This window comes from Esox lucius, chromosome 12, assembly GCF_011004845.1.
Source record: "Esox lucius isolate fEsoLuc1 chromosome 12, fEsoLuc1.pri, whole genome shotgun sequence".
Taxonomy (NCBI): domain Eukaryota; kingdom Metazoa; phylum Chordata; class Actinopteri; order Esociformes; family Esocidae; genus Esox; species Esox lucius.
The window spans coordinates 19,053,855-19,077,127 of NC_047580.1; the positions used below are offsets into that span (position 1 = coordinate 19,053,855).

At 38.4% G+C, this 23,273-nt stretch overlaps 2 protein-coding genes across 4 annotated transcripts in view; one reads left to right on the plus strand and one right to left on the minus strand.

Annotated features, from left to right (window-relative positions):
- Nucleotides 1-385: 385 nt before the first annotated feature.
- On the minus strand, nucleotides 386-10,200 carry dffa (DNA fragmentation factor, alpha polypeptide). 2 transcript variants are annotated; one of them, XM_020051354.2, is made up of 7 exons: nucleotides 9,978-10,200; nucleotides 7,601-7,756; nucleotides 6,094-6,251; nucleotides 3,680-3,875; nucleotides 3,287-3,414; nucleotides 1,987-2,013; nucleotides 386-1,780 (listed from the first exon to the last, which is right to left on the minus strand). In XM_020051354.2, exons 1-7 carry the CDS (start codon nucleotides 10,069-10,071, stop codon nucleotides 1,580-1,582), a joined length of 960 nt encoding a protein of 319 aa, XP_019906913.1. In that variant the 5' UTR covers nucleotides 10,072-10,200; the 3' UTR covers nucleotides 386-1,579. The 2 variants fall into 2 exon arrangements, with proteins under 2 accessions (XP_019906913.1, XP_010890088.1); XM_010891786.3 differs by lacking the exon at nucleotides 1,987-2,013 and having other exon boundaries at nucleotides 9,978-10,198.
- A 789-nt stretch (nucleotides 10,201-10,989) lies between these two features.
- Nucleotides 10,990-23,273, plus strand: part of pex14 (peroxisomal biogenesis factor 14) — a 108,064-nt gene continuing 95,780 nt past the window's right edge. Inside the window, exons 1-3 of one of the 2 annotated variants that reach the window (XM_010891784.4) lie at nucleotides 10,990-11,139; nucleotides 11,536-11,649; nucleotides 14,664-14,708. In XM_010891784.4, coding sequence (XP_010890086.1) covers nucleotides 11,104-11,139; nucleotides 11,536-11,649; nucleotides 14,664-14,708 — 195 coding nt within the window. In that variant the 5' untranslated portion in view covers nucleotides 10,990-11,103. The remainder of the gene's footprint in view (nucleotides 11,140-11,535; nucleotides 11,650-14,663; nucleotides 14,709-23,273) is intronic. The other variant, XM_010891785.4, reaches the window with a different exon arrangement.

Genomic DNA, 23,273 nt, shown 5'->3' on the forward strand with positions numbered 1-23,273 from the left:
GATGAAATTCAGTTGGAACAGCCAACTGTGATTTCAATTGGTTACTTAGATTTTTTGTGTGATTTTGAATCCAGCCATCAATCATTTGGTGATTTTGGTGTCCACAATGTATAGTAAAGATTTTGATCTTTATTATATTTCCTTCATTGAGACCCAATGTGTGATTTAAGTGTTCCCTTAATTTTTCACTGCATTTTAAACAGAAAGTTATTTATTTAGCACCAAATTTGAACAGATTCTAAAACTGCGAATAATCACGATAAACTGCAGATGTTTATGCAGTTAATCATATTGAATTATTTGTATCTTTTGACAGCACTAATACACACACACACACAATATTATGAAAGCCAACATAATAATAAAGACTCATTGTTGTCAGTAATGTGTGTATGATGACTATTTATTGTAGAAAGAAAATCATACCATGCTCTGCTTGCCATATTGGTTACATTTGAAACATTTAAATTAAAAACAATGAATTACAACACAATACCTTGTTGTTACAAAATGACACGTGGGTGAGATGACACATGTAACTTCTGAAAGTACAAGCTGCATTACAACACCCAGGCACTGCCAAGGAAAGGCTGTCCCTTACAACCAGAGACCAACAATCACTTTGGAAGAGTTACAGAGTTCAGTGTCTGGGAGTGGAGTATTGGTGCACCTGTCCACCATATTAACAGCTCTCCATAACACTATGGGAGGATGGTAAGAAAGAAGCAGTCACTGAAACTACCATCTGCATGTATGTCTCGAGTTTGCCAAAAAGCATGAGGGTGAGGTTTTGCGGTCAAATACAGTTTAAACATCTCCAATTACTAATATTTCTACAGGAAGACTGACAGAACACCCAAAAACAGTGGGTTGTCCCTTTAAAAAAGAAGGAATAATGGATGGACCAAAATACAGAGACTACTGCAAGAGAATCTGCATCAGTCCGTTAAAAACTTAAATGTGATAGGGATTTCACCTTTTAGCAGGACAATGATCCCAAGCACAAAGGCTAAGCAACACTGAAGTGGATATCCTAAAGTGACTCAGTTAAAGTCCTAATCTTAATCCCACTGTTAATCTGTGGTAATATTTAAAAACTGCGATGAACAAGGATGTCCAACCAACCATAGCAAATGTGCCAAGAAATATGGGTTAAAATCTGAAATTGCGTGCAAAGCTATTACTGCAGTGAATGGTAGCTCTACCAAATAGAAATGTTAAGGGGTAGCTTATGGAAGCAACATACAGTAGTTCGGTTTTTTTCTGAAATATTTCCCAATATAAAACCACTGCCACCTTTCAATACTTAATTTTGAGTTTAAATTAAAAAAAGAACATTTCATATTCAATTAAATTAAATAATAATGGAGAACCTGTTCAGGGGTTTCAATACTTTGCAAGGCTGTTTATATAACAGAATAAGTCAATAATTGGTCCTAATTGTTTTCTCAAAAGCATTCAAACAAGGAGATTAAATGTTCTACTCTGTAGGCCAGAGAAACAAAGGAATTATTTACATGTCCCACATCACCTCTCAAAATCAGAACAAATACAAAACCGAGCACCTTCACCCTAATCCTTATTTGCGACGCTTAGCTCGTGTTTCCTGTGTCTCGTCCGAGGGATGTTGTCTTGTGCTGTGTCGGAGCGACTGCATGGCCTGAACCTGCTGGAGCCTCATGCTGAGTTGCTCCTCACATGCCTGCAGCAGCTGTGTGGTCTTTCCGGAGTCCCAGCCCAGGACCTGCTCCATGGCCACCACACCTTTGTTCACCACCATCTGCATTTGACAAGGTCAAGGTTTGGTGTATTTCATGTTGCATACGGGTGAAATCTGTGCAATATATTTAAAAGGACTAGTCCCTGGGTTTGGGGCTAGTCCCTGCCCTGTATAGAAATGTCCTAAACTTGAATTCAACTTGATCCATGTCAATGGACCACACTGGAAAAACAATGCTGAAACTTACATTTATTCCGTTCTATTACCTTGATATTGTTTTCAATGATGACTGACTAGGAAGATAGGGAACATTAAAGAGTATACCCATTAAATGTAAGTAATTTATTCCCCTGTGGGAATTTAACGTACAACCTAAGCATTTCAAGCATCTTTGTTCTCATCAAGTGAGTTATCTTTTCATTCCAGTATGTGATGCGAAAGATACAAAGGTTTATCAAAAGCACTGAAACTAGTGGCGCTCGTTATCACCTGCATCCAGTTGTATCATGAGAGATCTGTAGTACCATTTGTTCACATTCTCTCTACACAAGAGATTATAGAAAATACAATTCCATGGCATACCGTATGCTTATCAGACCTCTTCAAAATATATTTCAGGCTGGCAACAACAAGGGCATATGCATATTTACAGCCACATTAGAAGATCTGATTGTAATTTAGTTTTTTGTAGTTAAAAGTTTGATAAAAGGCATGTATACTCAGGCAGTCCACTTCTACTGCAATTGAGCAAACAAGAGTGCAAAGGGACAGTGCCACCCAGTGGAAAGGATATAGTCACATATACTGTACTTCCAGATTTGCAGCTGTCCCATTTCCTAAAATATTTTTTGCTCTGCCCTCTGTTTACTTTTTAAAGCCACTTGTACAGGTAACACTTAAATGTACATTATAGAGGTAATCTTAATTTTATTTTACTGACATAAACATTCAGGATAACTTTCATTAGTGTGCAATAACATTTACTGACTTTGCTTATGGCAAGGTTAAGTTCCTAAAAGAAAAAAGTATAGGATGAATGGTCTGATTAAAGAGTGATAACACAAATCTTCTATATGTAATATACATTTTACAACTCTAGAGACACATTTTTTATTTTGTATCACAATATTTCAGAAATCCACACTAAATGTTAAATTCAATGGCACAAAACATGAATTTCTGAATCAGTCAATGTTTTCTGGCTCAAATCGTGAGCAGCATGTGGTCTTTTGAACTAACACACATAATGGTATTACCTGACCTCAATGTAATTAATCTGGTGTGAATATATGCTCTAATCAATGTATATCCTATAACCTTCTATGGCCAAGTTTGATATGCGAAATATTAAGCAAATCATAGGCTGTACATAACAAGTACTTTTAAAAAGTACCCCCACTAGCTTAGATACATTTCTATTTCTATAAATTCTTCAAAATTGATTACATTAACATAATTTGTTACATTATAAACGCTATAACATTCTCAATGATTAAAGGGTCCACTTCAGTCTATTAATATGCCCTATATACCATAATGCAATGAGCGTAGGTTTTTGAGACATACCTGCAATTCCTCACTGGACAGTCTGGTCTCAGGGCTCTTTTTATATTTGAGGACCATCAGCATTGTGGATGTGAAGCCTGACACTGAATCCACCTCCATTCCATCCATCACATCCATTTTAACTGACCCTGAGAGACATGGGATATAGTCAACCATGAAACAAGAAAACTTAGGTGAGCCAGAGGTTTAGAACCAACATTTCAGCTAAATGTTTATTGCCTAGATATTGGCTCCATCTAGTGATAAAAGCCACACACAGCTATTAGATAATTTCACAAATTTCAAGGTATTGATTAATTGCTTTCGCTCGATTAGGCTCCCTCCAAATGATATCACTTATCTTCATTTTCTCCAAACAAATGTATATATTTTTTAGTCAGGACGGCATCTCACCATCCTGACTAGGTGTTTCTTCTTGGCTATCCTCTTTCTCCATTGCCTTGAGGTAGAGCTGGAGCAGTTCTTTAGACTGTCTCTCCTCTTCTCTACGGTCCAACACTCCCTGCAGAGTGGCCTGGAGACTCTGCACCTTCCTCTCCGGGAAGCCCAGGGCAAAGGCCAGCTCTGGACAAGGGACGTCTACTAGGGTCTGGAACACCGGTGCAATGTGAATTTACATAGGCATCACACAGCCACAACTACATGGAAATAATGTTAAGGGGGGCATAGCATTCAAGCAGCATATACAATGTAAATAATGTATCCATTGTATATGGACACATTAGAAGACCAATGGTGCAACATTAATAAAACTAATATTTTATTACACTATCGACAGTCATGTGATTGATCTTTTGACATATTTGAACACAAGGATTAGAAATCTTCACTTTAACATTATTGACATATAAAGGTAACCTAATTAAACAAACAACACTGAAAGATTATCTTTATATCCATTACACATTCATTCACCAAAATAACAGAAATGCATTTTTATGGTACAGGTAAAGGAAGTAAACTCTTAGCACGATTAGCCGGTGTTGCACCTTTTGGCTGAAATGCCCAATCTTCTTTGCAGAATGGCTTCTGCTGTGTCATGTTTGAGGGTGTTCTTGCACCCATGGCCTGCTTCGAGTCCCCTCACAGCATTTCGATAGGAACGAGATCTGGACTTTGACTAGCCATTCCATAACCCTCCATTTCTTCTTTTTTTTTAGCTATTCTATTCAGTTTTGGAACATTGTCCTGTTGCAAGATCCATGTACAGTTTTGTTTCACCTTTTCAAGTATTCTCTGGAACAAAATGGAATTCATGGTTGATTCAATGATGGCAGTTGGCCATGTCCTGAGGCAGCCCCAAACCATAATGCCACCACCTCAATGCTTTACGGTTGGTATGAGCTTATTCTGATCAAAGGCAGTGATTCATTTACGCCAAACATGACTTCTGGAATTGCGGACAATCAACTTCCTTTGTCCAGAGCACATTGTTCCAGCAGTTCTGTTTTTTCCCTGGGTGTTGTCGGTCAAACATCTGCTGTGTCTGGGTATTCCTATTGTTCTTCCTCCATCCTTACCTATTATGTAGACCAAGTTTGTGCAATCTCTGAAAGTTGACTCATGCACTTTGATATTGATTGTGCCCAGTCTGTAGCTCACTTGATGTTACATCAGATTTCTTAGAGGCTTCTACAAGCAACTTTCAATCTGCCCTCGGGCTGAATTTGATGGGACAAATTGTTCTAGGTAGATTGCCAGAAGTCTGGACTTTTCCCCATTTGTAGATGATCTGTCGAACAGTGGCATTATATACTTCAATTTGCTTTAAAAGGGCTTTGTAACCCTTCCCAGACTGATAGGCATCAAGAACCTCTGAGCACCTCGTATGTGTGTTACCACACACAAATAAGGTTGGCACCAAACCAGATCAAGCTTTTTTTTTATGGAAGGCTGGATCATCCAAAGTTACTCTTTCAGATGACTGCAGCTGTATTTGATGTTTCTCTTATTTGACGTACTTGAGACTAAATGTCTAAGAAATATTAATATGGAAAAATTCCATGACAGTAGTTAGTGATGCCAAGACAGTTGAATGCAAACTGTGCAAACAACGATTGGCATGCCACTTTAAAGAATAAGTTAGCCTACTTTATTTTTCATTAAAGAGGCCTGGTGATTGCAGTTTCTGACAATTACTAAATCCCATGGTGTATACGTGCCGGTTTGGCACGCAGATATACAGACTTTTAAATTTTGCAATAAGCCTTTTTTAGAGACAAATTATTCACACTAGAAAGCTTAGGCTTTGGCTGTGCTAGGTCTAGTTCCACATTTTATCAAGGATAGCAGATTGTTCCCACAGTGGATGCTGTCTCTGAACTACTGGCTACTCTCCAGGGTGCATGGTCTAAATAATGCTCTCTGCTCGTTTGCATAAAAAAAAAAATAGGGATTTCTGTCTATCCACATTATGAATTAGGCTAACTTTACGGTAGATAAATCTGGGAAGAACTGCAGTGAGTCAGGTTTCAAACAGGTTTTTTTATTCTGGGTGTCTTTCCAACTCCTCTTGTTTTATTAATGTTAAAAGACGGTTTTAAACTCAGTTTTATAAAAAATAAATAAAATAAAACACCCTGTGTCTATTCACAAAGAAATACATTTTAAACGTGGATAATCAATTAGTAGAGAATTTCAGTCAGCAAAAAAAGTATTGGGACAGCCGTAGTACACACGTGGCTTACCCACTGGCATTCATTATCAATATCCAACAGAACTTGACAAATTCCATATGAATACATTTAAATGTACTTTCACTGTGGGACGGAAAAGGTAGGTGGACATTTTAGTTGAAGTCAGCCTACCTGTAAGTCCGTCTCCGACATTAGTATCACACTTGCCAGATCCTGCTTGAGTTGCTGGGCCAGGTAGAACCAGGGATGGCTCAGAGTGATTGAGCTGTCCACAGCGTCACACTCGAGGTTCACAGACCCACCAGTCATCCTAGCTCTACTTCTATCAACTATAGTATCATCAAAGAAAATCTGTGTGTTAGTATGTGAATGAAAAGTCTCTTAAAGAGCAGAATTTGTACAAAACAGACTACAATATTTCTACTTTTTGGAATGTAAGCCTAGAAGGAGCTTGTTCAAGAGGTTTTTATTCAAACTGCAAGCTATATTAATTCATCCCTAGTTCAAACATAGCTCTATCAAGGCAACAAACACAAAAAACAACTTTGTCATTGAAAGGGTTGGGATACGATTCCGTTAGTCCAGGATGGTCCTGCAAGTGACTCTCCAAAAGTGTGCTGGATCAGTGCTTCCACTGTTGGTACATGCTTATATGTAAGTTTATGTACATTTTATGCAGATACAGCTGCTTTGCTCAAATTCGCAGTTTGCATAATGAGGACTCGAGTATATAAACTGTTACTATTTGATGTTATGTCTAAATTCAACCCAAAAATAGAAAGAAACATTCTTCTATTCTCGGTTCGTCAGTTGACCTGTCAGTTTGAAGCAATTCTGGGTCAGAGTTGCACAGAGGTCAACTGTAGGACACTAGTAGCCTGGGTCAATGACACTGTTTACTGAGTTCGACTCGCAATGCATTTGGCGTCTGAACTGTGAGTTAGGACATCAGAAACTGCAAAGTGACTATGATCAGAGTAGTAGGGTAGCAATGTGGATTTGTACGCTTTCTGTCCCAACATTTTGTATCTGAAATCAGCATCACCCACTAATTAACTTTGCAGAATAAAAAGTCTCAATCAAAAGAAGAAAGGGTAATTTAGTTAATGTGCTTGTGGATTGCTAGCTTGTTTGACGTATGTATGGTTCAGAAATAATGTAAGGTATTGTAGTGGCGATGCCTGTAGTAGTAATACACAAGTATCAAGCACCACAGGCTCCATGCTACTACCTAATCAATGCAACACTAAGCCCCATTGCACTAAAGAAATGACAAGAGCAATGGGTATGTGTATAGAGTGTGTGTAAAGAATAGAGGGTGAACACCTTCTAAGGTGCACGACCCCCATTACCAATGTCCCTTTCCTACATAGTACCCACACTGTAATGGTAAAACAATGTCTGTCTGTGCCATGTTTACATATTGCACTTTATTTTAATTTAAATTGTACTCCGGACATTATATTATTATTGGATTAGTGTATAATTTAACTGACCTTCAGTAAATGCTAAAAATATCTTTGTTACCCACTGTACTGTAGGTTAGGCATACCATCAACTATTTAGAAGTGTGACAATTTGGAGGTATGGGCTCATGATGATACACTAGTATTTAGCCAAAAAACAATGGTTATAGTCCAACTTGAAAAATCACAATTTGCATTTCAAAACAGCTTACTTAGGAGTGGGGCCCATGTCTCTTTTTCATCCAACAGCATGAACGTTGTATGTGAAGGTAAGCACAAGAAATAGTCCTCATCTTCAACTATTGTCCCATCATCTTCTAAGACCACAGAGACTGAGGTACTTGTGTTAAAACCAAGAGACTTGCTTCCTAGAGGTAGAAGTACAGAAAAGTATAGGTACATAAATATGAATATGGAGACTGGAACAATAACATCATATTTCATCAAAATCTCAAAAAGCTTCATAGCACATCACAATTTCTGCTACACCTAACAGGTGGATGGATTGTGTTGTGAGATTAATGTTACAGGGATGTAAACGATATTGTGCAAACAATTTGAGAGACATTTTGTGAAATGTTTTACTTTATCTCATGAAATGGGATCAACACTTAACATGAGGCATTTGCATTTTTGTTCAGGATATTACATAATTCTTGTGTCAACATACAGTATCTAGATGTTGTATTTAGCATTATGACACCCCAAATATACCACCTGAATACTTCTTAGCACATTTACATAAAACAAATGGTCAGAAAACATTGGACTGTGAGGCCGCAAAAGTAATTCAATGGGCGGTGTCACAAGTAATTTTCACCATATTAGAAGTTAGTCAATTTTCATTCAAGGAGAAATTAAGAACACATTTTGGGGGATTTAGCAGACACTTGTCTTATCCAGAGCATCATACAGGAGCATAGAGGGTTAAGTGCATAGCACAAACGCACAACATATTTTTCAGTGACTAAAACAAGAAACCTTTCAATGACCGGCGCAATGCTTTAACAACCTATCTACATGCTGTCAAAAAAATTCTGAAAAACCTGTACATAGTGGATGTTGTTGCTGGTTAAAGGGTTGAATGCAGAGGCATTAATAGGACAAAGCTGCGTGAACGTTTTAGCCGTAGAAGGCTTGACCTTCACAGAAGGGAGAGGTTTCAGGCTATACAGTTAGGTCCAGAAATATTTGGACACTGACAATTTTCATAACTTTGGCTCTGTACGCCACCAAAATGGATTTGAAATGAAACAACTAAGATGCTACTGAAGTGTAGACTTTCAGCTTTAATTCAAGGGGTTGACCATTTTCATTTTCATACACAGTACCCTTCTTTCAGCGCTCAAATGTAATTGGACAAATTAACACAATCATTAAAAAAAACAATTTTTAATACTTTATCAAGAATCCTTTGCAGGCAATGACTGCTTGAAGTCTGGAACACATGGACATCACCAAATGCTGTGTTTCCTCATTTGTGATGCATTGCTAGGCCTTTGCTGCAGCTGTCTTCAGTTGTTGGTTTGTGGTTCATTCTGCCTTAACTTTTGTCTTCAGCAAGTGAAATACATTCTGGTACAGGTTGATCTTAGTTTCATCTGTCCAAAGAACGCTGTTCCAGAACTGGGCTGGCTTTTTGGCAAAGTCTAATCTAGACTTTCAATTCTTGAGGCTTATGAATGGTTTGCACCTTGTGGTGAACCCTCTGGATTTGCTCTTGTGAAGTCTCCTATTTATGTCAGACTTGGATAATGATATGCCAGCCTCGTGGAGAGTGTTCTTCACTTGTGCTGGATGTTGTGAATGGGTTTTTCTTTACCATGGAAAGGATCCTACGATCATCCACCACTGATGTCTTCTGTGGACATCCAGGACTTTTTGTGTTACAGAGCTCACCAGTGCTTCCTTCTTTTTCTCAGAAAGTACCAAACTGTTGATTTGGCCGCTCCTAAAGTTCCTGCCATCTCTGTTTCACTTGCATTGAGGTCATGCATTTGACCGCATGTTATGGGTTCCAAAGCAACAGCTTCCAAAAAAGAATGCCACACCTGGAATCAATTCCAGATGTTATACCTGCTTAATTGATTAAGAAATAAAGGAATAGCCCACACCTATCCATAAAACAGCTTTGAGTCAATTGTCCGATTACTTTTGGTCCCTTGAAAAAGAGGGAGCTACATATTGAAGAGCTGTAATTCCTAAACCTTTACTCCAATTTGGATGTTAATACCTTCAAATTAAAGCAGAGAGACGGCACTTTAAGACCATATTCGTTATTTAACTGTAACTTATATTTTGGTAAACAGACAATATAAAACTTGTGTTAGTGTTAAATTATTCCAGGACCAAACTGTATGTTAGAAGTTACTGGTCTGAAACGTTTGAGGTGCTTAAGATTTCGATAGACTCGTCCCACAGCTGTCCATCTGGTGTACTTCGATATGGTACTGAATATTATACAATGACGTTGATGTGTTAAATAAACGCAAATGTAGTTAATACGTAATTTAGCCAACGTTAGCTAGATACAGTAATTAGCAGCAATTGTCTAACTATTCTCACAACATAATTTTGGGTAGTGTGTACCTTTCGTCTTTAGTTGGTCCAGAGATGAAACAACCAAGCCGTATGTTTTCTGTCGGCTAAAATTACACACTTTACAAGGTTTTGGGTCGGACATCCCTATGTTGTTAAGAAACCGGTTACGTTTACCGCGTGACTTCCTGACAGTTTATACAATAACCCAATAACAAGAAATAAAAGAAACACAACAGTTTCGAAACCAACCGTGAATCAACACCTCGCGAGATTTCCGGGAATTCACTGAAATAGTAGGCTTTGGTTAGTACGTCATACTCCACGCTGTTGTTATGTCTGTGGGTTTTCCGTCAAATTGGGCTACTTAAAATTGAATGGTCGGGCTGTGTTTTTTTTGTGTGATTATTTTGTAAAATGAACCGCGGCCACCTCATTTAATTTTTTTTTTTTAAGTGGGGTAGGCTGTTTGTGTTCGCTACTAAAATTGGTGGTCTGCGCTGGGAGTAAGTGACTCGTCAGCATTGTACTGAAACCACTCAATACAATATCATCGCATTGCATCCTTGAAAGACCTTGAAATACAGCAAGCTTATTCAGAGTTCAGAAAATATGCTTATGGCTAAGCTACTACGCAATCCACTCATTTAATACTTTTTAACCTTTGTGTATTTTATGTTAAATATTTGATGAATAAAATTGTTATTGTGAAATTATTTATTTAGCAACCGTTTGACGCAGCATGGCAACCTAAACATGATTGGTGTTGGGAGCGTAAACGTGCATACGTTTATTAACAAACGGTCGTTTCCTATCTCTTATTTTATCTGCTTTTTTAAAACGCATGTTCCAGACCATTACTTTTTTGGACCAATGAGGTCCTGGCTCTTGAAAGATTGCCTCGCGAAAACGGAAGTCTTGAGCAAGAGACTTAACCTATTGCAATGCAAACTAAGACGAATTTGGACAGCATTAACTGCTTAGCAATTTATTCATAAAAAAATAAAATAATCCTAACATAAGACTGAATATTAATTCATGAAACAAAATAATAAGAATTAAATGTAAAAAATAATAATAATCTTAACGCAGTCGGAGTTTTCTTCTAGTTTTCCTCATTCAGGCGTAAGCAATCGTTCCCAAATGAATCGATTAAACGAGCTCTAGGCTGGGGAAGATGGCATCTTCTAAACAACCTGATCCGCAAACACAGGTCTCAATTTATATTATCATTACTTGTACAACGATTTTTAGACGCATTGTGCCAATGTCAACTTACAGAATTACATTTGTAATGTCAACTCTCACAAATTAATTATGTTTACCTAGACAGCTAGCTAGCTTTACTAGGTTGAGCTAGCTTGCTAGTTTTCTTGGTCGAAAAAGTTTCATGTTTCTCGGGTTGACAGGTTAAGGCCTCGAAGCTGCCCATCAATAAGTTTTTAGTAGCTTTACTGTCCATGTTATTGCAATGTCCTACTCTCCTAGCATGGTTTGCGTCTATTAAGGTAGCCGTTACATGTTGATAACAAAGGTTAAAATACCAGTGCTCTAGTTAGCACGAGTTGGGACACTTGTTTTTGAGGTTTTATAACAAAACATTACATAGGTTGATGCCACAGATCTCCCTGTACATCAGAATGGAGCAATATGTCAGCCATTTTACCTGGGACCTTTTGTAAACAGTCAGCCAGCCAACGCAGCCACCAAACTCATGGCTGAGGTATATACTGTCTTTATTACTGTTTAATTTCATTTAAAAGATATAAATAACCATTGTCATGCGTACCATAATGTATACAAACACTAGTTCTTACTTAGCAGTAAGAAACAAACCCATTTTAAATGTTTGAAATAATAACTTCTTTTAGAGGACAAAGCTGGTATATGACAGCCAATTTAGGGATACAGCAATTTATGTCTAGTATCAATTTATCTCTTTGTGCATTTTCCTTTAGTAAGTAAGTTATAGAACAATAAAATGTATGTATGTATATACACATAGTATAATTTAATTAAATTGTACAAATTGTTTTACAAAAAGTCAAATATACTGTAGGAATGTTTTTTTGTAGATTGTTTTATTTTTATTAAATCTGACATCTCTCGGAAATACTTGATAAGACAGCTAGCACTCTACCTGCAATAGCATTTGTTGCTTTCATGTAAACTTGGCTGAACATGGAAAATGTGAGGGAAAGAGAATACAGTCAGCAGAATTCAGCAGCCAAACTTGGTGTCTGCTGTGCAAAAAAAGTATGAGCAGAACGTAATGTTAAGTGGCTTGACTTCTTAGCACTGGTCCCAGGTAAGATGGCTGCTCAATTGGAATGCCAGATGGAAGTGTAATATCCATCTGCTGTTTTATATCAATAGTATTATAAAGGGATGGTTCGACCTAGATTCATAATTGGGTGAAATTTCACTTGGACTTGAAGGCCCATGAAGTGTGTTTTGTGAACAAGCCATTATTCATCTCCGTCTCCATTGAACAAATTCATTCATTTGCCATAATGTCATCAGTAGCTAGTGAATGCTAAGCAATGCACAGCAAAAATAGCAATTTGGACTCCCCCAATACCAATGGCGGGCACTGTATTTATTGGGCTTACAAAACCAAAAAATCTGAATAATTTACTAAATCTTATATATTCCACAAAGAAATACATAATGTCCTAAACAATATTATTGTTTATTAGAAATAATTACATTTTAAGCAGGTGATTCTCCTTTGCTTTGGAATTTAACTCACCTGTGATGAGTTGTTGGTGCCTGCAATCTCAACATCACTAACTCAACTAGTTTGAATAGAGAAAACGTATCATTTTGTGTACTGCATGGATGGCGTTAAGAACCGAAAAATTGTCTGAGAAGGTCAGGCACTAGATTGTAACTAGGCAAGGACAATCTCAAGGCATACAAGTGCATCTCCAGAGACGGAAGTGATGGAAGATTGCAGTGAAGGATTGTCTGCAATTTTAGCAAAGCACTAGCAACATATTTCAGCAGGACAGACCTAACCTCTTTGGCTACACAAAACCTGCAGAGTTATCTAACTTAAGAACAGACGGACACAAGTCTTTAACAGATTAACATGTAAAAGTTGAGTTGCTTCTCATCAATCAACGGTGTCAATCAAGTAATTATGATCAGAGACCTGACACACCACAAAGGAGCAGCAAAGTTTGGCCTGGAATGTCAACTTTGCCAGTGGTGGTAGAGCCAGGACTTGAACACCCTGGCTAAAGTGACATCGTTCTGTATGAAACAGTCATTTCACCCTTGACTGAGAGGATATCAGATTCTTAGATGCCAACCTCACCAGCCTTATCCAGCCAGTGTTGAAAACCATTCATATATGTGAGCAGGTTTTGACACCTCCGATTGTTTTTGCAACAGTGAGCCCCGAAATCTAAGTGGCACTACCATCTGAACAGTGGAGTCCCCCACGCAACCATTTTATGCCACCTTCTTCAAAATGACAGTGTATAGGGTGCCTTTTTGTCTGTGCCATTTCTGTTAATTTTCTCATAGGTTCTAAAGAATTATAAAGACCAAATATTAGGTTCTTTTCAACTTAGTTTTAGAGACAATGGGATTTATTTGAAGACAGTGGTGCCCATGATTTTACCCAAATTCATTTTTACATTTTCTACTTAATCCACTATATCGCTACAACATTGCAGTCAAACCTGTAAAAAAGGTAGATCGCTATGTCAAATTATGACCCATTGCCAGACTTTGCTCTTTGACTCGGTTCTTCAGTGCCACTGATTCACATAAACAAACATGGACTAGCTGACTCCACCTTTTCTCTGTTCAAGCAGTAAGCAGTTTTGCTCTTTCTGTGACCAATTACAGTGCCGTGGCTACCGAACATTAGCAGACAATGTTAGCTATTCTTGACACATTTTGCTAATGTTAACTAATGAAGACACTGGCATCTTGAAGTTCTATGCATTCGGAAAATATTCAACCTCTTCACTTTTCCCACATTTTGTTATGTGACAGCGTCACTCTAAAATGTATTACCCTTTGCTGTGACATTCAAAATTGAGCTGAGGTGCATCCTGTTTCAAATTGATCATCCTGGAGATGTTTCTTCATCTTGATAAGTCCACTTGTAGTACGCTTAATTGCTGTAACGTAACAATGTGGAAAAAGTCAAAGGGTCTGAATACTTTGGGAACATTCTGAACATTTGTCAACTTATAGCAATTATAGTGAAGTTGTTTCCTAGTAAATATTTTACTTTCTCAGGAATATCATTGTATTGCCAGGCCTCTGAAGTACAATTTAGAGTAAAAAAATATTGTCTTTGAACAGTGGAAAAGAATGTGATATAGGTGATATCCTTATTAAATGGGCCGCTACTGTAGCTTCAGTTACTTGCAAATATCTGCAATACACTCCTAACCATTAAGGGGTAGGTATTTCAGCTCGAAGCCACATCCATAATTCTACTGAATTATTTTGTTTTTGAAAACCTTTTTAGTCCTCCCTTTATTAAGATATGTTGTATCTTCAAATGGTTTTCTGAGTAAAACTAGGCCTAGGCTATTTGTTTTCCTTTTTCTGCAATAATAATAGTAATGTGTGAATATGATAGGGAAATTTCTGAATACAGTACACGATTGCTTTCTTTTATGGCAATGTACAGTCCTTCTGAATTCAACCTGTGTACTCCACATTGCCAGTAGGTGGAGCTCTAATTCAAGCTTCTGTTAATGTTTTCAGCCTGGCGCTTCTTCCAGAGATGAGGTTCCCCCCAGAGAAGCACTGGTAAGACATCATCACTGTGTTCTGCACAACTAACCAAGTGAAACTTTCCACTGATCACTGGCAAATAGATAGGCCTAATCCTATTCTGACTAAGTATAGAGCGAAAACAACGCCCTATTAAATCACAACTAAGGATAAACAGGATGTCTTTGAGATAATACAAAAAATACTGTTTTGAGAGAACATGTTCAGATTTGTTAATTTAATCAGCAAATATTTGTTTAACAATGTGAAATTAAATGACTTCACTGGAAGTATGCTGCAGGTTTGGACTGAATAAGCCAAGAATATATTTTTAGTCGCTATTTTCTCTTGCATAGATAGACCTACATTTTATTGACCAAAGGCCTCACTCAGGATTATTTTTTTTTCTTAAACCACAAATTAAAAACCTTTAGTTTGCCAGGTAGTTTTTTCTCAGCAAATTAGTCTACTTGTCTAGGCGATACTTGTTTTACCTTGCAACCTGGGCTCCATTCAAACCCTGCTAAAGGGTTTTAAAGTACAGTATTCATGTGTTTTTATTTTAGTGTAATTTTCAGTTTAGAGGTAAGTGAAAAAAATTTATACCATGACGAATAGGCCGTTAACACAAAGTCAATGATTGGAATACAAAAGCAAAGAATGGACATTTTAAATTCAAACAACCATATAGGCTATTCCTTTGATTTCATTTTTGTATCCTGGGATATTTATTGTAGTCATTTGTGTTTAGGTAACTCTCCATGCACTGTATCATCTAAGGCAAAATTTAAGTTAAGAGTAACAGATGCAGTTTGTCATATGAGCTGCATTACCAGTTCGCCTAGAAAAAAGAAAGAGGAAACATTCATGCTCATCATAAATTCGTCATGATTCTGTCCCTGTACTGTCGATTGTTCAAGGGGACCAATTATCTGTCTCTGTCGATGGCACCCTTAACTATCTATTAGCAACCTTAATGAGATTATATTTCTTCTGTCTTCAGTAATCAAAAGCATCTTGCAAAAAAAAACATGTAAATAAAATGCAGCTTTTTGAATTACGTTGATACATTCCTTCAAAATCAGGGGGTGAATGGTCTTTAAAGGCTTTGAGCTTCTTGCACTTCGGTTTCGAATGTAATTCAATTGTGTTCGTAGGTTCAAAGTAAAATGAATGTCCAAAACTGCTTTAGTACTTTACTGAAATGTAAAGTACACTTATGGCTACTGGTTTGATTACTCTGGGTACGCACCGTGGATCTGCCCACCGTACCCACTACAGTACTATCCCTGGAACCTCTGGAATTAGTAGCCTGAACGGCAAATACTGTAATGTGCAAATGTTAACACACAGGTGCTTTTCATAACAGGGATCCAATATGTGTTCCATAATACATCTGTGACATGTGACCTTAATGTAATACGGTCTTTCCTTTCTAAAACGTTACTGCTGAGGTAAATTTTATCCTGGAGTCATTGATTGTTGTAGGTTTCTCCTTGGCCTTATTTCTATCTAATTCCTCTTTATCCAAGTGTGTTTTGCTATGAAGGTCCTGATTCAAGACATGGCTGACATGCCTCCCCCCTCCTCTTTTTCTTCTTTCTCTTTTTGATGAGCTGCTCTTTTCCAGTTAAGTGGATTATTACAGTAGGGATAATTCTTGTCACATGGCATTATTTGGATGAGGTGAATAATTGAAATTTGTGTCTGAAAGGATTTTATCTGGATGAGAGGAAGGGGACTGCTGGCAGGGTTGTAGGGAGGTGTGTGTGTGTGTGTGCGCGCATCTGAGTGTCAGGCTGGGGACACCAGTCAATGTTAACAGGTTCTGACTCACCTCACCCGATTAGTGTGCCCTGGCTCACAAGCGGCTCGCCTGTTCTTGGAGGCTCGGGTGAAGCCACTGCCTCGGCCAGGATAAGCCAGCTGAAAAGGACCAGGTTTGAACCTGCAGTTTTTCACTTAGCGGGCTGGCATAGATTGAGTGAGCGCTCTCTCCGGTTTGCTGGAGTAACAGTCAGTTGCTCCCAGCTACTGCTGTTGCCTTTTGGGGATGGAGTTGTCTCTTGCCCATCCCCTGTCCTTGCTTTGCCACTCACTGTTGTCATCAGACAAATACAGCAATGTTTGTCAACCCCAGCCCGCCCATTCAATGTGGATAACTTACAGGCATGACCTCTGGAAGGAAAGAGAATATGATGAAAATGTTTCCATGCCTCTGACTGGCGGCTGTGTCTCCTCTTCTATAGGCTGGGACTTTACATAACTCGTAACCTAGCATGTAAAGGAAACAAATTTAATTGATGTACATGATTGAACACATTTTGTAATCTTACATTTTCTAAGCTGTAGCATATAATATTTTAGAGAGAGCAGGTTTTTTGAGGACTAAAGAGTTTGGTCAGCTGTTTTAATTTTCAGCATAAAAAAGTAGTGCCATTCTGTTATTGTTACGGTCCTGTGTGTGCGTGCGTGTGCGTGTGTGTGCATGTGTGTGTTTGTTTGTTTGTGTGTGTGTAGTTGGTCTACAGTATGTGTGCATGTATGTTTAGGGGTGGTGGGTTGGAGGTGCAGAGGGAATTGTAAGAAAATGTATGAAGAACATCCCGGTCTTGCTGCAACTTCAAAAGCTTCTCTTCCCCAGGATATTAAGCGACTGTGATGAAAAATTTAGCGAGCGTTAAATAAGGCGCTTTGAAGTGATCTGTTTTGGCTCAGCAGTCTAAATTTCCGGAGAGAGAGGGGAAATAGAGGGGAGAGAGGGAAAAGAGATGGGGGAGAGTATACTGAGATAGAGACCTATGTGTTTTGTAATTTGGGTAAACTATCCCTTTAAAGCAGTGCTTTTACCAAACGTTCATTCAGTAGCATTTTCAACCTGTTAAAGCATTGCTATTTTCTTTAACTGTTGCTCATGGATTTGTAATTTTCCTTTAATATACCCGCCCACGGGCTTAGATGGGAGGGGTGTAATTATTTTAGGTGTGTCCTTAAAAACATGATTTAAAGTGCTAATTACAGGCAGTGCTGGTAAAGATATTTAAGAAAAAACAATAGATGGTTTTAGCGGGAAACATAGTTGTTTATGGCATAAATTCAGACAGTGAAAAAGCTGCTTATTCTGCTGTGAAGTAAATTGCACATGGAACAGTATGTGCTTTTGGGGCCTGTACACTTTTAGTTTTTAATGAAATGTAATGGCAGAAAACCTTCATACTACACTTCAGTTGTTCCCCTTACATGTAGGTTAGATGGGTCCATATAGAACAAGAAATTAGATAATGCATATTCAAAAATGTTTGATGGTTTTCTGTTTCATATAATCAAAAGCCTGTATAATTGAAGTCCATATAGGCTACCCTTCTCCCTTGGCATTAGCAATGCGTTGAGTTAATTTTATCATGTCCATTTTATTATATCATGCTACTGGGTCCTAAGCGATATCAAAATATTGTCTCCCACTTTCCTTTTTTGAAAATAAATGTCAAATCACGGACATAACGATAGCTCTCTGTGGTGCTGAATCCGCAAGGTTATTATTGATATGTGCCTGTGTATTTAGCCTACCAAACAGTACTTCACATGGAAACGCAACTGTAATGGCCATATCAATGGCCAAGGCAGGCTAATGTTATTACAATGTGTGGTAGGCATGTCCCCTTGCTCGCGCTTGCACTGTCATATTGAAATACGACTGCAATGTAGGATCATATATTCATGTTGCAGCAAACTTCATTTTGTAAAAAACATGTTTACTATAACTAGGCGTATGCCTACTATAGCCTAGGGTTAATAAATACACGATCTACAACTGACAGGATGACCATCCATGCCCTTCTGTAGAATGGGAGTTTATATCAACAGAAAGACTGCAAAAACTACTTGAAGCATCACATCTTTAGCGACGGAGCATGTTGTAATTGGCTACTAAGGGGTCAAGCCTTGACACCGCTACGACTTATTAATCTGAACCCAGCTGGTTGTACGAAATGCAAGCTACTGTACCGACATGATTAACCACAGTGTTAGCACTCATGAAATAGAGCTGCTACTTTTGGTAAGGGACATTCTACTGAATGAAAACACACAATTTCAACAAAAGTCTCAATAATGTCAGATTCATTTAGAAATGTTGCTGCGTATCCATATTGACCAGACTGTTCCCTCACTCTAAATAATTTCCCCTCAAGAATAAGCATCGGTACAGTAGTCAGTAATTGGTCCTGTAGGGTGCTCCTTATTCTGTCTGAAAACTAGGCTGCAATTTACTTTGTCATTGGTACCTTCCTATAGATTTTTTTATTTTTTCTCTTTGCTCATTGCTTTAATTGTAATTGTAATACTTTATTGGAGCTGTCTGCAGTAAAAGAGAGTTATGGGTAGAGTGAGCCACAAACGTATTTCATGATTATTGAAGAATACGGTCACTAGGTGGCAGCCAGTAGTTCGGCCTTACTGTAATTACTGGGTGGGGAGTGATGGCTGTGTGAGAGACAGAGAGTGTGTGAGCTGGCGGGTCTGGCTGCTTATACACACATATATACACACACACACACACACGCACTCTCTCTCTGAGCTTAATAGAGCCAAGTCAATGCAAAAGCATCTGATTATCTCATGTTGCCTCATGCTCCTTGCGTTGTACGTTTGATACATATTCTGCCAAGGTACATTAAACTGTTTGCATTGTAGACCTGTCCTATGTATTGAGTAGAGATACTCTTTCGGGGTTTTCATGCCGAGAACCCCAATGTTTTCCCTCCCCAGACATGAGACGCAGGCACACAATAGACCTTATTGCTACAGTGTATAATTAGTATTTCAGTGCAATCCGTAACGTGGTTATGAAAACTGTCCCCTTAGTTAAGTCCAGATGTTGTCTTGGTGAACCCTCTAGCATATACGCACTGTCTTTATGTCAATAATACTACAGCAAGGATCCACTGTTTTATTGTTGCAGTGTTGCGCTCCCCCCCCCCACCACGTAGCATCCTTAGAGGACTCTGTATGAATTCTCACTGTCATGTCCAAGGACGAGTGGCGCAGGGTCAGCTAATTGCTTTTATGATTATGATTTCACGTCAGATTTATCGTGCGTGATCGGAGCACATCTTCCAGGTCTGCCGACGCTGCTGGCTTCTCAAAATGAGTTTACTGCTCCTGGCTTGGACTTCTTGTTTAAGTGCAGGTCACACTTTTTGACTCATTAGACCAGAATGCTAGTGAATCACCCCCCCCCCCCCCCCCTTTAAAATAGGGGATTTTTGCTGCCAGTAGTGCATCCCCAACCTCACCCCTTTTGGCCACAAAATGCTTTTTCTCATGCGTGTTTTTGAACATGTGAAACATTTTGAGGTCATGATAAAAGGATGATAGAAATGGAGGACAAAAAAGATCTGTTTGTCCTCATAAATCTCTCATCTTTATTTCTGCGTGATGGAAACATTCTCTTTTTCACGTGCCAAAACTCTTTCTGATGTTGGTGATTTTTCTGATGGTTCCACCCTGCTCTTTGAAAAGGTTGAGTAGAGATGAGTCCAACCCAAATAGTTGTATGGTTTCTGCCTTATGTGTTCTGCTGGACAAGATCTATGATTCTCACTTGCTTTAAGAGAGTGGGACACTTTTCAATGCTCCCTCTAAGTTTTTAAACTGTGACAGTGTTTAAAATATGTTATAATATCAAATATTTAATTAATGTGATTGTCAAACTAAGTTCTTAGTTATTTTGACCTCAGATTGACCTTTTGGCAGAGTTACAGTGTAGGCTAATGGCAGATGTGTCCCTCAAAAATGACGCTTTTAGGAAGGTTCATTTTAGGGCCATTGAAGTCTATGATTATGAAGAATTTCATGAACTTTAATTAGTACTTATGAATACATACAAATGTTAATCATAGCAAATACATGTAAACAACGTGGTAACAAAGCTATAATTTCAAAATTCTCCTATAAATTAGTGAGCTGTCTTTTTATGTTTACTTAACATTATATATTTTTTTTATAGAGCATAGTTATTTTGTCTCAGTATGCTTGGGAAAAAGATCCTCATTGAGTTGCCATTTACTCTCACTACAGTTCCACTTTGTAATTACTCCGGCTCTATTTACCGTTTGCGTCACATTTGTGTGCGGAATAGGAGAGTGGGAAAACTTTGGTCTGTGAGTGGCTCGCTTCTCACAGTGAGGCTCGAAGTCTCCAGATGAATCAGAGATGTCTATGCTGTCAAGACTGCTCACATCGCTCTCAGCCTCCAATGTCACTTTCAAGGCATAATTACACAAGTTCTGTTGATTAGTATGAGAAGCAATTACGCCGGCTTTCCGCCGCAAATGGGGGATGTGATGTCTGTTGATTGACAGCAAGCATCCTGGCTTTAATAAATAAATGACTATGGTAATTCAGGTACTGAGACCCTTTGATTTGTCAGCATCTTTTTCATTTTAGCGATGTCCTCTGATTTTAATGAACAGGAGGGTGATTGAAGCCCTCGCTGTCTCTTTCTCTTTCACTCTCTGTCTAACTCTATCACTTTCTCTCGCTCTTTTTCTCTCTCTCTCTCTCTCCCTTTCTTTGACCTGAAAGCGTTGTCAGTAGGGGAGACCCACACTGTTTTGCTGGCCCTGTTCCAAATCCTTCCGCTAATGCTGAATTCTCTGTTTCTTCTCTGTTTGATGTGTTCCTCATCTTCGACCTGAGTTTTGCTTGTAGCAGGCTTTACTGTAGCACACCATGTTTACAGAAGGGTAGCATTTTTTTATATGGTGAGTTACTAACTGTTAATTTGTCTGCCAGCTCCCCTGCAGCCACATCTTTGAATGGAGGGATTCTTGTAACTACACTTACGAAATGGCTGTTGAGCTCTGTCTAATTACATAATGTGATGCTAAAGGTTGTTAGTAGAATAATATTAGTTTGGGCTATGAATAAGGAGAGTTGTTGGCTAATCTAGCTGAATATGTAACCTAGCTAAATATGTAATTTACCCGTACTAGGCCTATCCCTTACAACAATGTATTTCCGGTCAGGAGTATTGGGGAGTGTTGCAGTTTTTCCACTGTACTCATTTAGCTCTGGCATTGCCAAACAAAAACATGAAAATCATGAAATATTTCTATGGGGGTGCTCTTTTTGAAGATGTTAGATGAATAGTCCACATACACCTTTCCTCTTCGAACAGTTTACGAAAATAAAATACAGACAATCCTGTAGTAGAATAGTTTAACTACAGAGGTACTTACCAAAATAACCTTTACCTACACACCCCTGGTTCTTGTGATGTAAAAGAATGAGACAAAGATAAATCATGTCAGAACTTTTTCTACCTTAAATGTGACCTATAACGTGAACAATTCAATTGAAAAACAAACTGAAATCTTTGAAAGGGAAAAATAAAAAACTCACAATAGAGCAAAAGCCATGGTCTGCAGAGAGCTTCCAAACCATTAAGAAGTGGAAATAAAAATGGCACCACCATGACATCGCAAAGAGACTTCCTTCATCAGGACTTCTCTTTAAAATTCATGACAATTCAAGGAGATGGTGGCTACTAAGAGGCCAATGACCACCTTAAATGAGATGCAGGAATTTCGTTCTGGAACTGTGCATGGATGTAATTTCTCAATATACAGCTCAGAAATTATCATTTTCTCTGGTTTTACAATTCATAGGTATGTGTTTGAGTAAAATGAACAGTTTGGTTTTATTCTATAAACTACAGACAACATTACTCCCAAATTCCAAATAAAAATATTGTCATCTCAAGTATTTATTTGTAGAAAACAACAACTGGTCAAAATAACCCAAAAAATATGCACTGTTTTCATACCTCAAATGTTGCAAAGAAAACAAATTTATATTCATTTTTCAACAACAAAACACATTTTCTTTTCCAGAAATCAATATTTGGTGGAATAACCCAGATTTTGTATCATAGCTTTCATGCTTCTTGGCATGCTCTCAACCAGTCTGTCACATTGCTGTTGGGTGGCTTTTATGCCACTCCTGGCACAGATATTCAAGTAGCTCTGCTTTGTTTGATGGCTTGTGACCATCCATCTTCCTCTTGATCAAATTCCAGAGGTTTTCAATGGGGTTGAGGTCTGGAGATTGGGCTGGCCATGACAGGGTCTTGATCTGGTGGTCCTCCATCCACACCTTGATTGACCTGGCTGTGTGGCATGGAGCATTGTCCTGCTGGAAAAACCAATTCTCAGAGTTGGGGAACATTGTTAGAGCAGAAGGAAGCAGGTGTTCTTTCAAGATAACCTTGTACTTGGCTTGATTCCAGCCTTGTTGAAGCATCCCCAGAACATCACAATCCTCCACCAAATTTCACAGTGGGTGTGAGGCACTGTGGCTTGTAGGCCTCTCCAGGTCTCCGTCTAACCATTAGAAGACCAGGTGTTGGGCAAAGCTGAAAATTTTACTCTTCAGAGAAGATGACCTTACTCCATTCCGCTACTGTCCAATCCTTATGCTCTTTTGCAAACTTCAGCCTGGCTCTTCTTTGCTTCTCATTGATGAAACACTTTTTTTGTAGCTTTGCATAACAACCTGCCCCTAGGAGCCTGTTTTGAATCGTCCTCGCTTTACTTTACT

Bases quoted from the DNA above. Each gene is read 5' to 3' on its own strand.
- dffa (XM_020051354.2), bottom strand. From the start codon at position 10,071: ATGTCCGACCCAAAACCTTGTAAAGTGTGTAATTTTAGCCGACAGAAA. The intron at 6,252-7,600 runs GTAAGCTGTTTT...ATGATACTATAG, and splicing joins GACATGGGCCCCACTCCTAA to TTGATAGAAGTAGAGCTAGG. The intron at 2,014-3,286 runs GTATGTCTCAAA...CTATCTTCCTAG, and splicing joins TGTCCAGTGAGGAATTGCAG to TCAGTCATCATTGAAAACAA.